The sequence below is a fragment of the Thermomyces lanuginosus genome (assembly GCF_041956635.1).
Source record: "Thermomyces lanuginosus strain ATCC 200065 unplaced genomic scaffold VTN49scaffold_36, whole genome shotgun sequence".
Lineage (NCBI taxonomy): Eukaryota > Fungi > Ascomycota > Eurotiomycetes > Eurotiales > Trichocomaceae > Thermomyces > Thermomyces lanuginosus.
In genome coordinates, this window is record NW_027192370.1 from 264,053 (window position 1) to 282,849 (window position 18,797).

Genomic DNA, 18,797 nt, shown 5'->3' on the forward strand with positions numbered 1-18,797 from the left:
TCAAGAGTGTGGATCACATGATTATCTTGCCCTGAGTGTACTAGCCTAAGTTGGTAAGTACTTGATAAGTATGAGTAGGGTTGACCTAGAACAAGCAGAACAAACAGCCGTGTTTGTCGCGTGAATCCTTGTCCCCAAGGCTGTTTGTCAACAATAGATGACACCTCACGAGTGCCTTGCCATTGGGTGCAGAGACCATTGATTGCCGTCGACCTGGGTCTGGATGATCTACTCGTACTGAGAGTGTAAGGAGTACGGAACACAGAGAAAATCTTGGCATCACCTTCAACTGTGAATGAGCCATTGGGGTTTACGAAGCATGGGAATCGGTGTACATGAAAAATGCGGAAATAATTCCTATTCCGCCTGCGCAAAGCTGGGGCGCGCTGAAAAAGAGAGACTCTAAGTATGGGATGATGTCAGTGTCCGAGTGCTACTTCAGGATCGTGTAGAGCCTAATCCAAGCAGTTATGACATCATGGATCTTGACGATTGATGGAGCTGAAGGTATGCGAAGGTCAGTGCCGCGATCCACCAATAAGCTCTGCATTCGATGTATTCTGTAGGTCATTGGAGGTTCACAAAATCTCTATGATGACTTCGGGAAATTGACATTTAGAGGGAATTGTATTCTCTACTTTACAAACTACATAGCCTCCAGATACTAGCCATGAAATCTTCTACTTACTCCTTGATCAACATTAACAGTTTCCCTTGAATATGGCTGAAGTTGATTTCGATCCCAACCTTCGCCTCCAATCAACATTCTATCATGTCCCAGGTTACGAATCAGACATCCACGCACTCACCTCGCCCATCCCTGCATTCCCAAAGCGCGATGCCTTGTCAGCTATTGATGACATGTTCCAACGGGAACAGCTCCTGAGCTCCGAAGCGTACCATCAACGGCCGCCTGTCATCCTCGTTCACGGAATGGTCGTCGCCAGCAGTTACATGCATGATCTCGGAAGACATCTCGCGCCATGGTTTCGGGTTTTCATCCCCGACTTACCCGGGTTCGGGCGCTCTTCGAAAGCACTCAACTCAAATGATGAGATTTCCATCAGTCAGCTAGCGATCGGGTTGCATGACTGGATGAATATGGTCGGAATAAAAAAAGCCCATTTCGTCTCGAATTCATTGGGCTGTCAAATCCTCACAGAGTTTACTCGTCGATGGCCAGATAGAGTAGATCGACTAGTACTGCAGGGTCCATCGATGGATAAAAGTCGTCAGCCAGTATATAAGACCTTCCTTGCTCTTGCTTCCAACAACCAAAATGAGCCGGCCTCATTGAGTTTTGTTTCATTCCGAGACTACTGGCGCGCTGGCTTGCGAAAAGCATGGAAGTTGGTCAAGGAGGTAACTGCATATCGAATCCAAGACGTTTTGCCAAACTTGAAACACCCTGCGCTGTTCCTGAGTTGTGAATTCGACCCAATAGCCCCATCCAGCTGGGTTGATGAATTGTCAAGGAGAAAACCAAATGCGGTGCATTACGTGCTGAAGCAAGCTGGTCATACTGCGAACTACTCGGCAACGGAGAAAATGTCAAGGTGTATTTTACGATATCTTCTGATCCAAGATGATGATCAGATGAGGAAAGCCGGGCGTGAAACATTTCACGAAATAGTCGCAATCAACCAAACAAGAGAAGAAGCAGCGAAAGAGCGTTCCCGCCTATTACGATCCCAGCTGTTAATCACGGGCTCTGTTCTCGCACTCTTCAAAAGCAAAATTTCCCATGTTTGGGCATTTGTGGCACTGATTGTCTTTATGGAAATGACGATTCTGTATCGAATATATGAATTGTTTCCTTTACTTTCAACGCGTCGTTCTGACCACCTCGACCGAATCTATGTGAAACTGCAGGGCATTGCGGATTTTGACTCTGCATCGTCGATGCTTCGGGCAGTCAGTCGACATTTACATTTTCGTGACTTCCCGCAATTAGGGATCCCGACGTCTCTAGCAGCAGCCATGCCTTCAATCAACTACCTCCCATCCTCTTTGCGAAATACTGTTTACTCCCAGCTCGGCGCTAGTGAAGCTACAGATGATGTGGCGACAACATTCGATGCAGAACAGATAACCAGTTCAGTCGTTGCACATTTTCCACCCCACCGAAAGTATCCAGCCGTGGCCATTGGGAGCTCTAATGGTGCTTTGACCCATTTGTACACAGCAATGGGCGTCCCATGGTTACCTCAGACACTCCTTATGCCAGTCAAGCGACCGAAAAATGCGGCAATCAAACATGGGCAACTGGACATGACGGCATCGATGGAGTGGAGCAAATCAACTGGTGCTGACCTCCTCCGCAACAATCCGAATATTGAACTGTACCACATGGACGACCCAAATCAGGACCAGCTAATGATTCATCACATGGCATATTTCAGGATAAAGTTCATCAGACTGACCGAAGCATATCGTGAATTCTTACTGAACTCTTTGGGCGAGAACGGAACGATAATCCTTGTCAGGTGTAGACTAAAATGGCCGTCAACAAAAATCGCTGAGCGACATTACTTTCAAAGTGGAGCGGTTGGAGGAATAAGTCCAGAGGAATTCATCAAAGGATCTGATTCGGTGGAGAACTTCATTGCGTCTCAAAGATCCTTTGCCACGAAACTTGCTGATAAAGCATTCGAAAACGAGCATCGTACCGACTGGAACGCACCTCTTCCCAACTGCGAAGTTCCAGAAGCAGAATGGGGTTATTCGGAGGGACTCACTGAGGACATTGTCGTGTTTGCTAAGGAATACGGTTTTCAGATCAAATATGTGGACTACAATCATCCGGAAGATGTCAGTCCTCTCGTCGCCGACGCATACCGCCAGTGGCAGAAGCAACTGAACCGCCCAACCGGGTCAATTCTCGTTGAGAGTTTCATATTAGCGGAACCGTGGCTGTCTATCAGGTATAATCTAACCCCCTTTTGGTCAGTCTTCTCAGTCAAACCATCTCTGGAACGGCTCCGGCAGTATCTAGAAAAGTGCGAGAAGACCGACAGATCCTATCAACGGGCCATTATGTTTCTGTTTTGCTCTGGGGTTCATTCCGTCGGACTTGCAGAGGTAGAGGAGTGGAAGGCAGTGTTGAAAAAACATCTTGGACAGGAGCCTGACAAGAATGATCTTTTGTTACTTGGGACAGACGACAGATCTTTCCCCAAAGATTTTGGTTTTCCCGCGCGGTATCATTCTGAATTGGTCCAGGCAGTCGATGCGACAGACCAATATGTGATGCCTCCTAGCCTCCCACTGGATTGGTTTGAGAATTTTATGATTCAAAATGGGAACGACTATGGTGTTCATTATTCAGCTTGATTGACATGATTGTCATCAGAAAAGCAACTCATGTGGCGCCTGGCAATTGATTCAGATGTCTAAAGATGATCCATATCACGAGGTATTCAATCCTAATCATCGCCTCTTTTGTTGATAACATGTGAGAATCAAAGCTAGCTCTACCGTTTCTTTACAAACTGGGGTTCTGAGTCCTTGTTTTGATACAAATACCCTCATGCATACGTCAACATCTATGAGACTAGACCTAATCAATTTGTCTACTAGATGGCGTTGTCCTGCTGGCCAATTTACAGGTAGTTTTCAATGGGTTTTTACTTGACACCTTACATCCTCGGAATGTCAAGATACTTACGAATTTTGACCATTGGAATGAAATAAAATGAGGGTATTCTTTAACTTGTATGACGACATCAATGTCACATTGGTATGGATTTTTATGGATCAATTCTGCCGCAGCACGCAAGACTTCCCCGGCACATCTTGCACGACCAAAATCAGGGTGTGATTCTCGAGTAGATTCTGCAAAATGACAACATGATGACAACAGAATCTAGCCGAAAATATGTACGTAATACTCAGGCGAGGCTATCTGACTGTCGACACGCTCACTCTAGGCAGTATGCATGGCACATCGAGGATTCTCGGCCACCCGGGAAGGACGGCCCATTGTTTGCGAACGATCATGAGCAGCCTGCAACAATGTTTGGCCACATCTGGCTTCTGGTATGGTAGAGCGTCCAATGGGAATGACGTTAAATCGCAATAATCGACCCAATAATATCTGAAGCCTTAAGAAATATTGAAAAGATTTCATTCATTACTATATACCCGATCATATGTTCATGAATATAGACATTAAGTCTTAACCGACCCCGTAATGACATGGACTCAGTTCTAGGTAATACAAGGATAGAACATGATCAATACAACCATCGAGACCGAAAGGAACGTTGATAGTCGTATAAGATTGCCTTGAACCCGTGGCCCCATAATTCTAGAAAAAGAAGGAATAAACGAAAACCAGAGCAGTCCAAACGGTGGCAATGGTGTACTCTAGCTCAAACCATGCTGCTTGGCCCCCAAAGGCAATCTTCTTGCTTTTTTCCGTCGGATGGGCGACACCAGTCTTTGGATCGCGGCGAAGGAGATCCTCACGATCTGGCATGTCCGGCGGATCAATGGCGTAGGAAATCGGCGTCCACATCGAGGTGCAAATGAACAAAAAGGTCAGTGGAGGCCAGAACGCATGAGTTGTCAAGCAAAGGAAAACATCACGAAAGCCAGAAGCAACGTAGAAGCACCGGTATGAAGAAACAACAACTCCGGCTAAAGTAGCGTACACCAAAATCAGGTGAAACCAGGCCATGTAGTTGAACAGAATCGTGGTGAGGCGCCGGAACATGTTCTTCCGCCGCTTCGGATCTCTTTCCTCAAGCGCCGAACTCAGTGAGCCCGTGGGTTTGAACGCCTGAGCCTGCCCACCCAGCCACTTCGGCAAGAAGAACGACCGGACGATGCACAATGCAATGTATGGTGACATCCACAGCTGATATCGGGATCCACGCTGACCGGTATGATAGCCTGCAGGAATGAAGAGAACAAACTCACAGAGCCTATTGGCCATTGTCGAAGCAAAGCAAATGCGCATGAGCCACCTCAATTGCTCTTCGTTTGCAAAGGCAACGAGTGGTCTTCTCCACAGCAGAATGACAGGGATAGCAAAGAGCGAGGCCACAAGCAACAGCGTGTACAAACTGAGGGTCGCATATAGAAATCCCGAGAAACGCTGTGCGAACGTCATTTCGCGCACGGCATCTCCCCAAAGGCAGAATCTCAATTTGATGGCGGTGTCGACCGTGCCAATTGCCCAGCGGGTGCGCTGCTTAAGGTGAGATGCGTAATCTTCCGGGACCGTACCAAACTGAAGAGGCTCATGGATGTACGCCGTCTTCCACCCTTTTCCAAGCATCAGGGTCGAGGTTGCGACGTCTTCTGCCAATGAACCGAGAGGGAAATTTCCAATCTCGTCCAAAGCGTCTCGTCGAACCACATACCCGGAGCCCGTGCACCACGCAACACCCATGGCGTCCTTGATGGGTTCAATGACGTGGACGAAGAAATCCAAGCTTTGGGCAAGAGGGTCCGAAGGTGGTGTGTTGTAGAAGAGCTGCGGAGGACATGCGAGAGCCATTTTAGGGTCCAGTAGCAAATGCGGGAGCACAGCGCGGAGCCAATGCTGTTCCGGAATCTAGGGGTTGTGTTAGCATTAAAGTTGCAAAAGGCGGCTATGGGAGTGTGGAACATACCATGTCGGCATCAAGGGCAGCCATGAATTGTCCAGCACCACCCGGAAGCTTCCTGCTTTCTTCAAGACCGAAGTTGAGATTGCCTGCCTTGAAATGATGTGGCACACCAGGGATCTTCTTCCGCGCCATGTAGTATGCGTTGGGATGGGTCTGGGCGAGCTGATTGACGGCTGCCTGCAAACTCGGATTCGCGCCATCATCCAACAAGATAACCCGGAATTTGTCGGTGGGATAGTCCTGATCCAGTGCGCCACGGAATGTATCCATCACCACACCCTCATCTTCACCGCAGCAGGTCACAAACACGTCCACCGTCGGCACGTCATCGCCGACCAGCCTCAGACGCGGTCGTCGTCGCTTCTTCAAGGCCATCATGGTCCAACAATTATGCATGATATTGGGAAAAGCGACAGCAATCTCGATGGCGATAAAGACCCATGCGGCTCCAAAAACTGTCTTCTGTGCCTGCTGGGCAAAGATGACGCAGATAATCCGAAAACCGAGATACAGGACATACAGTGCCATGTTGGTGAACATGAGGAAGGGAACCAACTTGAACACGGTTCGTTTCCACCCTCGCCAGATCTCGGCGTCATCGCGATCATGCAGGCGAGCTATTGACCCTGGCTTGATCCAGTTCTTGTCTAGCACCGGGGACGGTCGCTCGCTGACGAGTTCGGCGAGACTCTGCTGGCTTTGCGCATTTTGATCGCGATGCTGGTGGTTGATTAGCAACATAACTCCCTCAAGATCCTACATGGGCCGTGCAAGACGTACCAAGAACAGCGGTGTACTTGAACGAGATTCCCCCGGCAAGGTCGTGAATGACTCGGCCATTGACCCCCGGTATCCACGGGTGAGACTATTGGCGGAGTTTGGAGAATAGGCCAGGCCTATTGTTCTGTTTGGCCGCGGAGCCGCCGGAACTGGAGTGGAGGGCTCCTGCTCATTCCGGTAGGAATAAGGATCTTGATCGCGCTGGTTCCCCAGTTCAATCATCTCCTCTCCGTACCACTGGTGGTTTTGTCCATAGTGATTGGTGTCGTTGCGACGATGCCCGTCCATTGTGAATCCAACCTTCCCGCGGCGGGATTGAGGGTACGTGCCTAGTTGGCGATGAAGTTAACGAGCGGCAAAGATGGACCAGAACCTCCTGCGAACCGGCCGCGGGACGAACTGAAAGACCGCTTGAAGAAAATCAGCGAGAGACGCGAGGAGCAAATAGACTCTAAACAACGATCGACAACGCCTTTTGGCGCAGGCTCCACATTGGCCACAGCAAGATGCAGCGCAAACGAAGGTAAATTGTGTGGTGCGGGTGAGCGAGAGACTGGGAATCGAGGATGGTGATTCAGCGATTCGGCCTGAGATAAGGCCCTGGCAAGCGACGGGACGGCCGGAAACGGGCAAATCTTCTTGCTTTGATGATAATGACCCTGAACCCGGCCGGGATCGATCACGTGGCTAAACACTCTTATCTTTGCTGATAGTTCGCCTGTTGGAAGGGAAAAGAGAAATCTCGAGGCAATGGTACCTGGAACGAACGCACGAGTACTTCAAGCACTCTTGAACGAGAGAATATGATCATGTCTCTACAAAGAAGATGCAACGAGAGAATCTTTACACTGCAGTTTCTACCTTGATCGATGATTCCATCCATTTCACAAGTAGGCCGATTTGGGCCACCTGTGGATCTGTTTCACAGCTGGTCTTTGCGTTGGGGAGAAACATGATTGGGCAATGGCAGCCCCAGTGGGACTTAGCTTCCGATTGTGTGAGCTGGTAAACTTTAACGAGCAGCCGCTGCAGCTAATTTAGCAACAGTTGTTCGACAGTTAGTGGCCCGATCGGGTTCCACCCTGCAATGGCAATCAGGCCACGGGCCAGTGGATGATGGTTTCTCACGTCAGGAACAAGGACCAGAGCTGCAACATGCAGCAGCAAGGGACAGCAGAGAAATTATTGCAGTACCAAATTTCTGTCACTGCAGGAAAAGCTTTAGCGAGCAGCGGTTCTCCGTGTGGACGACGGGGGATGGTGGCTGGAATCTCCGATAGGTAGAGCTTATCAAAGAAGAAACCGGCATTGGAGAGGATGGAGGAAATCGAGCAGACATTCCAGAGTACCCGTGACTCTGATGCGTGCGAATACACTGTGGCAGTGTCTGATGATCTTTTCCAAGAATCCTAGACTGCGACTGGCGCAAACAGAATTTTCATGGAAGAAGATTGAAATCTGGCTCTGACGGAAAGCCAGTTGCCAGATGGATCCGGCTCCATCCCATTGCGTCACTCTTAAGACAGGGTCCGGCTTGGCGATGCCTTGCTGGGCCGCAAGGCAAATCAAACATCAGGGTCTGGCCCTCATGCAGCCGCCGCCCATCAGTGGGCCAGAACCTGATCTCCAGCAAGGTTAGCCCAAAGCGCTAGCGACTGCATTATGTAAGCCACCCTTATCATTTTCCACTAGCTTCCAGGTACCCGCCAGATCCTGATAGGCAGATGTAGCGGCCAAATAACTGATCGTCACATGTGCTGTTGGTCTTTGTCCTGCATAACTTGATTCCCCCATCAGTAGGCTTCCTTAGGGTTCCAAACACACCGCCATCTTATTATCGGGGTGAGGAACTGCTCGTACGGTGGTATCGAGATCAGGATTTCAGTTCTTTGATGATTACCTATCATCTAGCAGTCGCAAGGGTTCATTCATGGTATTCCGGTGGCTGGTCAACGCCGGTCTGCTGGCGATCCCGATCGGGACCACCATCGGGGTCCTAATCGGGATTGATGCGCAGCGTCAGGCATCAGGACAAGAGCCGCTGTTTGCCGGCGGCGAAGATGGCAGTCCCTTTGGTGGTAACAGGCCGCCAAACACAGGGGGCAGCGGGAACCCTCATGATAACCGTGTCACGACGGTGAACTACTGCCAAAAGTCGTATGGCATCCATCCGCCATCGCAGGGACAGAAGTATATATGTGAGTGAACGACAGGAATTCCCAAATGGAATGAATGAAGCGGCGGGATGCTGACGGAGATGGTGAACAGTGAATCCGAATCAATGGGGCGTAACCGATGAGGACTCGGGCGCGCTGTGTATGAATGTACGTGCGACTGACAATCGCGCTTCTGGAGGGATCAATCGAGCTAATACAACCGTGATGAACAGGTTATTTCCTTCAACAATGGCACCTACGCGACCAACGTCACAGCCCCAGAGTTCTCCGTAACATGGCAATATGACCGCGGTCCAGAGTCGCAACCAGTGCACGCCTTTCCAAACATCATGTTGGACAGTGATGTCTTGCCGGTGGACTTGCGGCGACTGCAAAGCATCGAGTTGACGGTCGAGTGGACGTACGGTGTTGGGAACAAGCCGGCTGCTCAAACAGACGAATCCGAGCTCGCCGCACAAGATGTCAACGCCAACGTTGCCATCGATCTGTTCGTGGACAGCGACAAGACTCAGTCGGCGAAAACCAGCGATGCCAGATACGAAATCATGATTTGGTTTGCCCATTTTGGTGCAGCGACACAACCACTTGGGTTTGCCAAGGGCAGTGTTGCCACTCAGGCCATTAATGGCACTACATTGTAAGCTCATCCTGCTTTTTCTTGTTCATTCTCATACTAAATCATGTCTCAGCAATCTTTACAGTGGTCGTAACGGCGTCGGCCAGCAGGTTCTGACATGGGTGCCTACGAGCACAACAGAGACGTTCTCTGGTGACATCCTGCCTCTCCTTTCCCAGCCGACCGGAGCCGCGGCAATCGATTTCCCGGCAGACAGCGACTACTTGGGTTACATCGCCTTTGGTTCCGAGGCATTCTCTTCCAAAGCCAACGTCACGTTCTCTGTTCCGAACTTTGCCCTCGATGTCCAGACATCATGAAACATTGAAAACCAGATGCTGCATTGTACGATAGTCATGGGTTTATGTCTTTTCGGCTCGTTTGCATGTGAGTATCTGATATAATAGAATAGAATAGCATTAGTTTAATACCTACTGTTGATGAATGGCAATTGGCTCTGCCGGGCCCGTTTATGCCAGTTGATATGCTGATGGATTTGCGAAATCGAAATTCCCAACTTCCTTGGCACTCATGCTGGGATATCCAGCTACCTAATGTACTCGGTATTCACCCGACTCAACCGTGGCATACCAACAGCAATCAATCATCCATTGCGAAACTAAACTACAATTTTGGCGGCATGGCCGCCTTAGCCTTTCTGGAATTGCTGGCGAAAGAATTCAGCAGCTCCAAATACATCGGCCACACCTCACGCGGCAGCACAACGGACAACCACAAGTCAGCATGATGATCAATCTCCATAACCGCTGTGAGCGGAATAAGCAGAGGGCTGTCAATGCTCTCTGCATCAGCAGAGTGGTAATACGTGGGATGTCCGCGCCTCTTCCCGGGTTCACTCGTGCGAGCTTCTTTCACGATCGCAGGACTAAAGTCCATCCTATCAATGAATTTCCCTTTGAGCCAGTTCGAAATCAGCTTGAATGCCATGTCCTTGTCCCCGACCAATCCGCTGGCGCCGGTTGATCTCAAAGACGCAGCTGCTAATGCAGTGAAAGCTTTCATTTGTGCTTCCGTCGCTTGGGTGTTGATCGCTTCCCGGCACATCAGCGCTAATTCTCCGAGGGACAGTTCGCGGGCTTTGTCTGCAGGACAATAGAAGAAAATTACCGTGGGCGAATTTTGGACATATGCTGCGTCTTGACGGAACAAATTTTTTGCCCGGGTGCGACAGTCCAGGGGCATCGCAATCAACACATTAGACGAAGGTTTGTAATGCGACATGACGCGACAATAGATAGCTGCCAGGGCGTCCCCTGGGCTGACAAAAGGCTCCTTGCCCGATCCATCTGTGATATTTTTGGAGGCAAGATCGCTTTTGCATCGAACCATAATCCCCTCCAGAACGTCCTTGGGAACGCAGACAACTTTGGACTCGAGAGGATGGAAGTATTTTGCTTCCAGAACAAGTCTCAGGTAAAAATACGGCAGTCGCCAACCAGTCAATTGCTTGTCAGAAAGCACATACTCCTCTTCCGGAGGAGATTCATACAGGCATTTCATGCCATCTTCACGAAATCCGACAAACGGGGGTACCAATTCCGGTTTTCCGGCAAGGACCAGTGTCCACGCATCAATCACATAGGCGAGCCCGATCAGGTCCGCAGTCATATGAGAATGGATCAGATTAACCAAAGTTCCATCGGTAAAGGTTATGACGTGAAGTGCGAAAAGAGGGAGGTCCGAATTGATGTAATCGTCCAAACTTCGAGGAACGCCAGGCCCCAGCGACAGATCATTGTAAGCCCGGGGTCCAGGAAATGTGGCAACCTTTCCATTGCCCCGTGGTAATGTCGACGCCAATGGGTGGTCATCCATTCTCATGGATAGTTGCTCTTTAGTGAAGTGTACCGGCGGCCGTTCTTTCGTGAAGGAGCGAGGGATATGAATCTCTAGCTTCCCGTCTGCCTAAGTTCACGTATCTCGTTAGCAACAATGTCAAGAAACTTAGAAACGCCAATGCGGATGATAGGTTCTTACACGACGACGAAACCTGCCACCGAGCTTCCGCCACCCATCCATTTGGAAGAGCCTCGATAGCGCATCATTGAGCTTGTCCGGATCGAGAACTTCATCAAAACGAAATAACCATACAAGAACTATCGGTCTCAATGCCGACGTATCGTCGAATATGTGCACCGGGACGACTTCATCTGATAGATCAGTTTGCGGCAATGGCCGCCGGGCTCCGTAGAAAGGGAGGTACGAAAGCAACCCAGACATATTCTGGTGATCACCTTTGTGTCTTCAAGGATTTCAAGAGGTATGGAAGTCCTTTTCGAAACCAAAGTTGGATATATTGCCCAGCGGGAAAGTGGTATACACACCTTATTCTTGCTAAAATGAATGATGCGGAGATTCTAGACTTCAACTTCGCAGGGCGCAGTACACAAATGAGGGGAACGTCCTGCCATTGGGCATTCAGGTGTTCCTGCTAAACAAATGGAAATTGGCCTCTTTTTCACTCTATAATGTAGAGTTGTCGACCTTATGTCCAAGGTTGGTTGTGGGACACCTGCGTCGCATGGTGAGTGTTTCCAATACAGGAAAGGGACGTCTTGTGGTAATGATAGACTCCAATCCACGGTAAAATTACGACTGCTTACAGCGTATTGACGCTTGTATTTTTCTTACCGTTGTAAGTAGTACCGTAATTTACCTTGCCCGCCCTCATACAAACCCCGATCCAACAGAAAAACGGCCCTCTTCATTGACTGAAAAGCTCTCCTCTGCATCTAATTTGACGTTGCACGGACGCAATGCTCCCCAACGGATATCTGCCGAAATCATCAACCAGTTGGCTATTAACTCCTGCAATCTGACACCACTCCACGGATGGCATGTTTGACACGGACGGGCTTGCAGCTAGAGCTGACTCGAGCCACCAAGACGATTTTGGAGCTCTGTTAGGGACGGAAACCCTGCATTAACATCCCTCAAATCGGATGCTTATGGAAACGCAGTTTGTTATGTTGCTCCACTCTTTCAGAATTGCTCTGTTCTAGAATGGACACCCATGAACTTTCAACAGTCATTGTGGTAGACGTCATGACGACTGCCAAAAGGTTGCCCCGGGTTTGTGCTTGTGATCGACATCCAGCTTCGGGACATTTGTCAACGTATTCATCCACATAACTACAATCTGCGGTCAAGGGCTCGATTACGACCTCAACGCGGCGCAGTCAAGCTTCGTCGGCTAAGTTGACCTGCAGGACATGCACGACTTGTCATGGGCTACCATCCTACGACGGGCGAAGGAATTTGCTGATAACCTGTAGAGTATTGCTGGATATTCCTCATCATCTACTAGTATTCAATGGGAGTAATCCATGCGGGAATCCGGATGGCACGTAATTTATCATGCTGTGTAAACGGATAAAGGAGTTTGGAGAACGATAGCGTTCATACAAGAGATTCGAAGGATTCTGTGGGTGATACCGTTTTGAGGTTCTGCAGCTGAATCGATTCCGTGAAATAAAATTTCAGTCATGGTGGCCTCGAAGCGAATTGGTTGCCGGAATAGTCGACTCAACGCAGGTTTTGCCCTACAAGATTGGAGAGTTACTGTCATCGTCCCATGAGCATATAGACTTCATCTTTCACAAATAAAGGTATTCCATACCAGCTATGATACAAAGCTATGCATCTACATCTCAATTCGGAAATCAGTACTAAGCCATGATTTGTTGCTAATGCTGCTGTAAGAATTCTATATGGCTTGGAAAATCCTATGAGTTGAGGATCTCCTCTTCATATGCCTGTTCATTATCTGAGCATCCAAAACCAAAACATATACAACTTCTTCCCACAGCAATATCTATTGCTCTGACCCGTTCACATGCACCACCGCTAGTCCTTGATTTGTGACTGTGATTCTATGTGACGAGCCAGTTGGTGCCAAGAAGGGTTCCGAACAATATCATCGGTAGTGATGTCGTATCCAGCGTCTCGAAAATATTCTGAGAGCAGGAAACAGTTGACAATGTTGGCTCCGCAATCCCAAATTGTAGTATCAGGCCTCTGTTCCTTTATGGACAACCCCACGTCTTTCCAAGCTTGCATGACCAAGTTCATTGACTTTGGGGACACAGACCGGAAGCAGCCATTTTCGTAACCCGAGGTTGGTTGCTCTAGCTGAGGTATTTCATAGGGACCGAAGGCTTCATGAAGACTGTTCCCCGCTTGGGCAAGTGTCTTATCCGGGTTGTCACAGTATATTTCAAGAATTTTGGCAAAAACCTGGCGAATCCATTGAATTTGTTTGAGAGTGAAAACCTGGGGTGAATAGCGAATGTCAATCTCGAGGTTCTTAGCGCCAGGAAACGCGATCAAATAAATGTCTGTAGAATCCCCAGGCTCCCCATCCGTCAACAAAGCTGCTTCTGCCTCCCCAAACGTCCACGTTGCGTGTATTTCATTATGATTTTGAAATGCAATGGCGGAGCTAAAGCGAGTCCAACGAGGCCAATTCGTGCAGCTTTCGATGATTGATCCAACGCCAAGATGATGGTATGGCATACCTGCAGTCGATAACTCCTGGATTTGGTGAACAAGTGAATTCAATGTCATGTTTGAATCCAGACGAGCTCTGACGGGTACCAGATTCACGCAGGGCCCTTTCACCATGTGAATTCCTGGAAAAGGCAAATAACGATTCGCACTGACTTCTCCAAACACAACGTCTCTGATCCCCAAGGCAACAGAGAGAAGAATAGACCAGGATGCTTTGACGACGCTTGAGAGTGTGCCAAATGGCAATTTCAAATTTTGTGAGCTAACGCAGACTGTGGAACGCCCGTTCAGTTGGTAACCTCGCATGGCACCAGGAACGGGTGGTACCAGGTATGGCATCGATGCGCCCAGCAGAAGTCCCCTCCAAAACGCTTTTGGAGCAGACATATCGAGGGTCTCAATATGCGAAATCCAAGAATGGAATTCAGGTCCCTCTGACAAAGGTTTCCCGGTATAAGCCGCCTCAAGGTCACGGAGTATCATACCCATTGAAAGTGCATCATACAATGCGTGGTGGACTTCAAGATGCAGCTCCGTACATTTTTTGCCATCGTTTATAAGATGAAAGGTAGCCAAAATTGTTCCTCCTCGGTATGCTTTTCTGGATGTGGAGCGTTCTTGTTCCTCAATGACGATATTGGAGGAAAAATCTTCCAGGACAGCTTGATAGAGTGATGATCCACGGCGAATGAATACGGTACGCAATATAGAGTGATGGTTCACCACTTGTTTGCAGGCATTTCTGAGCTTGTCCAGATCAAGACCGGGTCTGAAAATCAGCTTGAAATTGACACGGTATCCTCCACTCGCTTCAGACACTGCGAGCATGCTAGCTTGGCTATCAGTAGCCGGGACAAGCGCGGTCACTTTCTCCTCCGAAACCTTCGATTTCAGTCCATTGACATGAGAAACACGACCTCCCGATGGCTTCTGGTTCGTGATTGCTTCTAACTCAGTCTTTTTGGCGTGGGATGACAAGGCTGATGTCAACGATTCATTTTTGGCAGTCTCAGGGTTCAACATAGAAGACGCATCCGCAATTTCCGCGAGGGTCATGGACTTTAACAACATTGTCGTAGCTACCTGAAGACCACGCTCCAGGCATTTGCCCGCTGCATGCATTGCGCGAATTGAATCCCCCCCTAGTCGAATGAAATGACTTTCCCGCCCAATTTCAGCCTCTGGAACTGCCAAAACGAATGACCATACAGATACCAGAATCCGCTCTTTTTCGGTTTGCGGTGGTGAAAGTGCTGCTGGTTTCGCTTCATCCAAGCGGGCTTTTGCCTGAGATACGTTCTTCGTCCGGAGCCACTGACTGATAGATACACGGTCAAGCTTTGCAGATTCTGTGCGAGGCATTCTTTCCACCGCAATCCAAACCGTCGGGACCATATAGGAAGGCAGTCTGGATTGCGCATATTCCCGTACATTCTGGAGATTTCGAATCGTAATTTCCGAGTATTCGGGTGGTATTTCTTGCAAAACGGACTCCTTGGGAAGTCGGGCATCAACTAAACAGACAACCGCAACTAGCTCCGTTCGGCCTTCATTAATCTTTGTGGTGACGAAAATGTCTTGAACCTCCCGGCAATTTGCAAGAACTCCTTCAACCTCACCCAACTCTACTCTTTGACCACGTATTTTAACTTGGTTATCTGACCGACCGACAAATGACAGGCTTCCGTCAGAATTGTATTTGGCCAAGTCACCAGTGCGGTAAAGGAGTCGTTCTCCGCTTCCGTCCTGGCAAGAGGGGGCCCATGCAGGTGGCTTTATGAACGACATTCCGGTTTTTACGTCGTCGTTCAGATAGCCTCTGGCGACACCAGGGCCATCAACAACAATTTCTCCGACGGCGCCAATTGGAAGAAGCTCATTCACGTTCCGTGGGTTCACAACCCACACCGCACCGTTAACAGGCGTTCCAATGGCATCCGGAAAGGCATAATCAGGCGTTAACTCTGCAATGGTGCTGAGAATGGAACATTCACATGGACCCCAGCCATTGAACAAGCGAGTTGTCTTTCCCCATGTACTTGCAGCATCAGGGGAAATCGCTTCGCCAATTGAAAGCAGAATTCGCAAGCCAGGTACGTCCTTGGGCTCCAATGTACGAAGGACTGTCGGAGTCAACCAAGCTGAGTTGATTCTACTTGACCTGATGTAGGCAGCCAAAGCCGACATCCTGGCCTCCTCAGAGGGGATGCATACACACCCTCCGGTTAACAGCGCTGAAAAGGTCTCCCCGATACTTGTGTCCCACACGTACGAGGCGAATTGCAGCATCCGCGTTTCCGTATTCCAACCGCACCGTCGAATGATGTTTGTCAGTGCAGTGGCCAAAGACCCGTGTTCCAGCATGACACCCTTCGGAAGACCAGTACTGCCGCTGGTAAAAAGTATGTAAGCGAGATTTGAAGCGCCAACCTCTGGACTAACTTGTCCCGTATATTCAGGTAATTTCGAGATAGACTCCGCGCTGACCGCAAAGACATCTGGTGCAAGGATAACTGAGTGTGGATATTCCGCATCAGATGTCAGGACAATCTTTGCGTTTGTCTTGGAGATGATTGATCTCTTACGGGCGGGGGGGTCCGTGGCCGCAATAGGAACACATACTCCTCCAGCCTTCAGAATGGCCAGCATTGTGACAACTGTCCAAATGGATTTCTCGAAAATGAATACCACCGGTGATTCCGGTCCGACCCCCCTTCGTCGCAGCTCCTGGGATAGTCGATCAGAGAGCCGATTCAGCTCACTGTATGTCGCAGCTCCGTCGTGGGCATCCACTGCAATTGCCGTTGGGTCGGCCCTAGCCTGAGCCTTGAATAGTTCGTGAATGCATACACATTTCGTGATCGTCGCTGGATATTGTTTATTCCAATCTAGAATCTCTGACAAGTCATGCGAATTGATTCGTGAAATCCGGCTCAATTTCGTATGCGGCTCCTGTATGATCAATGACTGTAGATAGTATTCAAACTGCCGCAAAACTCTGTTCAGCTGTCGTTCATCGAGAACAGCCGGATCTGATGCAGCACTGATTGCGACTGTCGTTCCCTGAAGATCAAATGTGATGGCGAGCGCGAATGCCGCAGCAGGTTCGTCCATATCCTCGTAAGAGACATCCGCGGCCTCCTCCGGATCATACCAACGTGGTCTTATATTGAGCAGAGTCTGAAATCCCGAGGCAATGCTGGCTGCGTCACTCACGGTTCGGATCCTACTTAACCCATACTGTAGGGCCGGATGGGTTTGCACTTGCCGGCGGGCAGCCGTCCGATCTTTGAGGATGCCTTCAACTGTCATATCACGTTGCAAGTTCACTTGCACAGGAAAAAGTGCAATTGTTGGGCCCAGAACACTCTCTGCTGCCGCAGATGCTGCAGACGAACGACCAGATAAAACCATTCCGTATGCAACACTTTCACTTCCAGTGTATGTAGAGGCAGTCAGGGCCCAGGCAGCCTCAATGAACGAAGGGATATGGACGACGGATAATTCCTTTCCCTTGGGATCCAGGGTAATCGTTCGATTGACTTTGTGTGTTGCCTCCGGGATGTATCCTGACTCAATTCTAGGAAAAATCGCTGGCGTCCCTTTGAATCGGGATGCCCAAAACGTTCTTGCTGCCGAGTCATCGACGTTCAGACAATCAGCAACAAATGTTTTATATTCGATTCGTTTCGCAGGTTCGCCGCCATAGTAAATGCTCATGATATCACCAAATAATGGAGTCAAGGAGGCATGGTCCATGATGGCATGATGCATGGTTAAGACCAGCTTGCGATCGATGATGGCCGTGCGAAACAACGAAGACCCCAAGGCCATCGGCTGGGCTTTGTCGCTTTGGAGATACTCTTCTAGGCTGCATGATGGACGTTGAGTGCAATGAATCTCATCAATTGTCACTTGGACCAGTCCACTGGGACAGTTCACAATGCGAGTGCGGAGAATCGCGGTGCGCGAAACGATCTCTTGAAGCGCATTACAGAAACGGTCCACATCCAACGATGGCGAGAGGTTGAGGATGAAGCGGAAAGTGCTAGCGCCCCTATGCATGGACGATTCCGTGATTGCCGCAATTTGCAAGGGAGTGCATGCATAGACGTCCTGAATCTCTTCGACGGGCACATTGCAGGCCTTGGAAATTTCGGCCATCGTTGTATCGTCGACGTCTTGACGCGACATCACCGACATAGCCACCATCTTCGTTGCGAAAAACCCACGTTTCATTTTCGAACTGCTGAGATTGATAGCGGCTCTCGAAGGTCTGAGCCCGAAATCTCACGACGAATCTGCAAATAACTACCGTAGTCGCGAGAATCAGATTCCAATCCGAGTCAATTAGAGTGATTGACTTTATCCGCTGTCCGTAAAGTTAGAGGAGCTACTAGTTACATGTGCGAGTACTGCATGTACGGACTTTGGAGGCTTCGGTGCTCATTATTTACAGACAACAAGCATATTCTAGACGTCTAATAATGTGACTGCTGTATTGGCTCCGAAGTTTTCGTGGCTAATGTAAATACGGGTACGAAGTATTCGTGCCGTGTTGTAACTCTTGCGTAGTAAGTACGGTACGTTATAAGTAATTTCCATATTGTCCCCGTATTCTTCGGCGACATTATCTCATCGTTTTAAGACTTCTAGAACGTCACAGGTAGTACTCGTATGACTCCACAAGTAGCTGAAGATAATAGTAACTATAATAGTACAGAACTTACGCATAATCCATGCGACAGTCTTGATTTAACAATCGACCATCACTGACTCCCAGGAGGAGTTTGTCTTATGTATTGAAATTCTGGACGAGTATGTTATCAAAGTTGTAACAATATTGTATGATACAACTGGAGACCGAAACGGTTAATTCTTACCGTTAAATCTACGGAGTACTCCCTATAACTAGGTAGGGAGGGTAGTTACCTGGGTGGAACTGATTTTCATGCTCAGATATGTCGTTTTCCTATTGAAATAGATGTATCATATCATTCTGAACACAAAGACTAGTTAGCACTAAGACCGTGGCCGAATGAGTCGCGACGTTCGCGTCGTAATTTTACCTCCAAC

The 18,797-nt window shown here is 48.9% G+C and overlaps 6 protein-coding genes across 6 annotated transcripts in view; 2 read left to right on the top strand and 4 right to left on the bottom strand.

Moving 5' to 3' along the window:
* The window catches only part of VTN49DRAFT_5883 (uncharacterized protein), a gene marked incomplete at both ends in the record, with an annotated part of 11,814 nt that extends 10,951 nt beyond the window's left edge, over positions 1-863 (bottom strand). Inside the window, one exon of the mRNA XM_069413989.1 lies at positions 806-863. Coding sequence (XP_069266107.1) covers positions 806-863 — 58 coding nt within the window. The remainder of the gene's footprint in view (positions 1-805) is intronic.
* Positions 864-1,980: 1,117 nt separating this feature from the next.
* VTN49DRAFT_5884 (uncharacterized protein) lies at positions 1,981-3,333 on the top strand (the record flags this gene model as incomplete). Its single annotated transcript, XM_069413990.1, has 1 exon — positions 1,981-3,333. One exon carries the CDS (start codon positions 1,981-1,983, stop codon positions 3,331-3,333), a length of 1,353 nt encoding a protein of 450 aa, XP_069266108.1.
* A 976-nt stretch (positions 3,334-4,309) lies between these two features.
* VTN49DRAFT_5885 (uncharacterized protein) lies at positions 4,310-6,686 on the bottom strand (the record flags this gene model as incomplete). Its single annotated transcript, XM_069413991.1, has 3 exons — positions 4,310-5,563; positions 5,622-6,338; positions 6,399-6,686. 3 exons carry the CDS (start codon positions 6,684-6,686, stop codon positions 4,310-4,312), a joined length of 2,259 nt encoding a protein of 752 aa, XP_069266109.1.
* Positions 6,687-8,328: 1,642 nt separating this feature from the next.
* VTN49DRAFT_5886 (uncharacterized protein) lies at positions 8,329-9,511 on the top strand (the record flags this gene model as incomplete). The annotated part of the gene is made up of 4 exons (XM_069413992.1): positions 8,329-8,596; positions 8,667-8,722; positions 8,788-9,212; positions 9,265-9,511. The coding sequence occupies 4 exons, from the start codon at positions 8,329-8,331 to the stop codon at positions 9,509-9,511; spliced, it is 996 nt and encodes a 331-aa protein (XP_069266110.1).
* A 304-nt stretch (positions 9,512-9,815) lies between these two features.
* On the bottom strand, positions 9,816-11,432 carry VTN49DRAFT_5887 (uncharacterized protein; the record flags this gene model as incomplete). The annotated part of the gene is made up of 2 exons (XM_069413993.1): positions 9,816-11,117; positions 11,190-11,432. The coding sequence occupies 2 exons, from the start codon at positions 11,430-11,432 to the stop codon at positions 9,816-9,818; spliced, it is 1,545 nt and encodes a 514-aa protein (XP_069266111.1).
* Positions 11,433-14,532: 3,100 nt separating this feature from the next.
* On the bottom strand, positions 14,533-17,960 carry VTN49DRAFT_5888 (uncharacterized protein; the record flags this gene model as incomplete). The annotated part of the gene is made up of 2 exons (XM_069413994.1): positions 14,533-14,550; positions 14,604-17,960. The coding sequence occupies 2 exons, from the start codon at positions 17,958-17,960 to the stop codon at positions 14,533-14,535; spliced, it is 3,375 nt and encodes a 1,124-aa protein (XP_069266112.1).
* Positions 17,961-18,797: the final 837 nt, after the last annotated feature.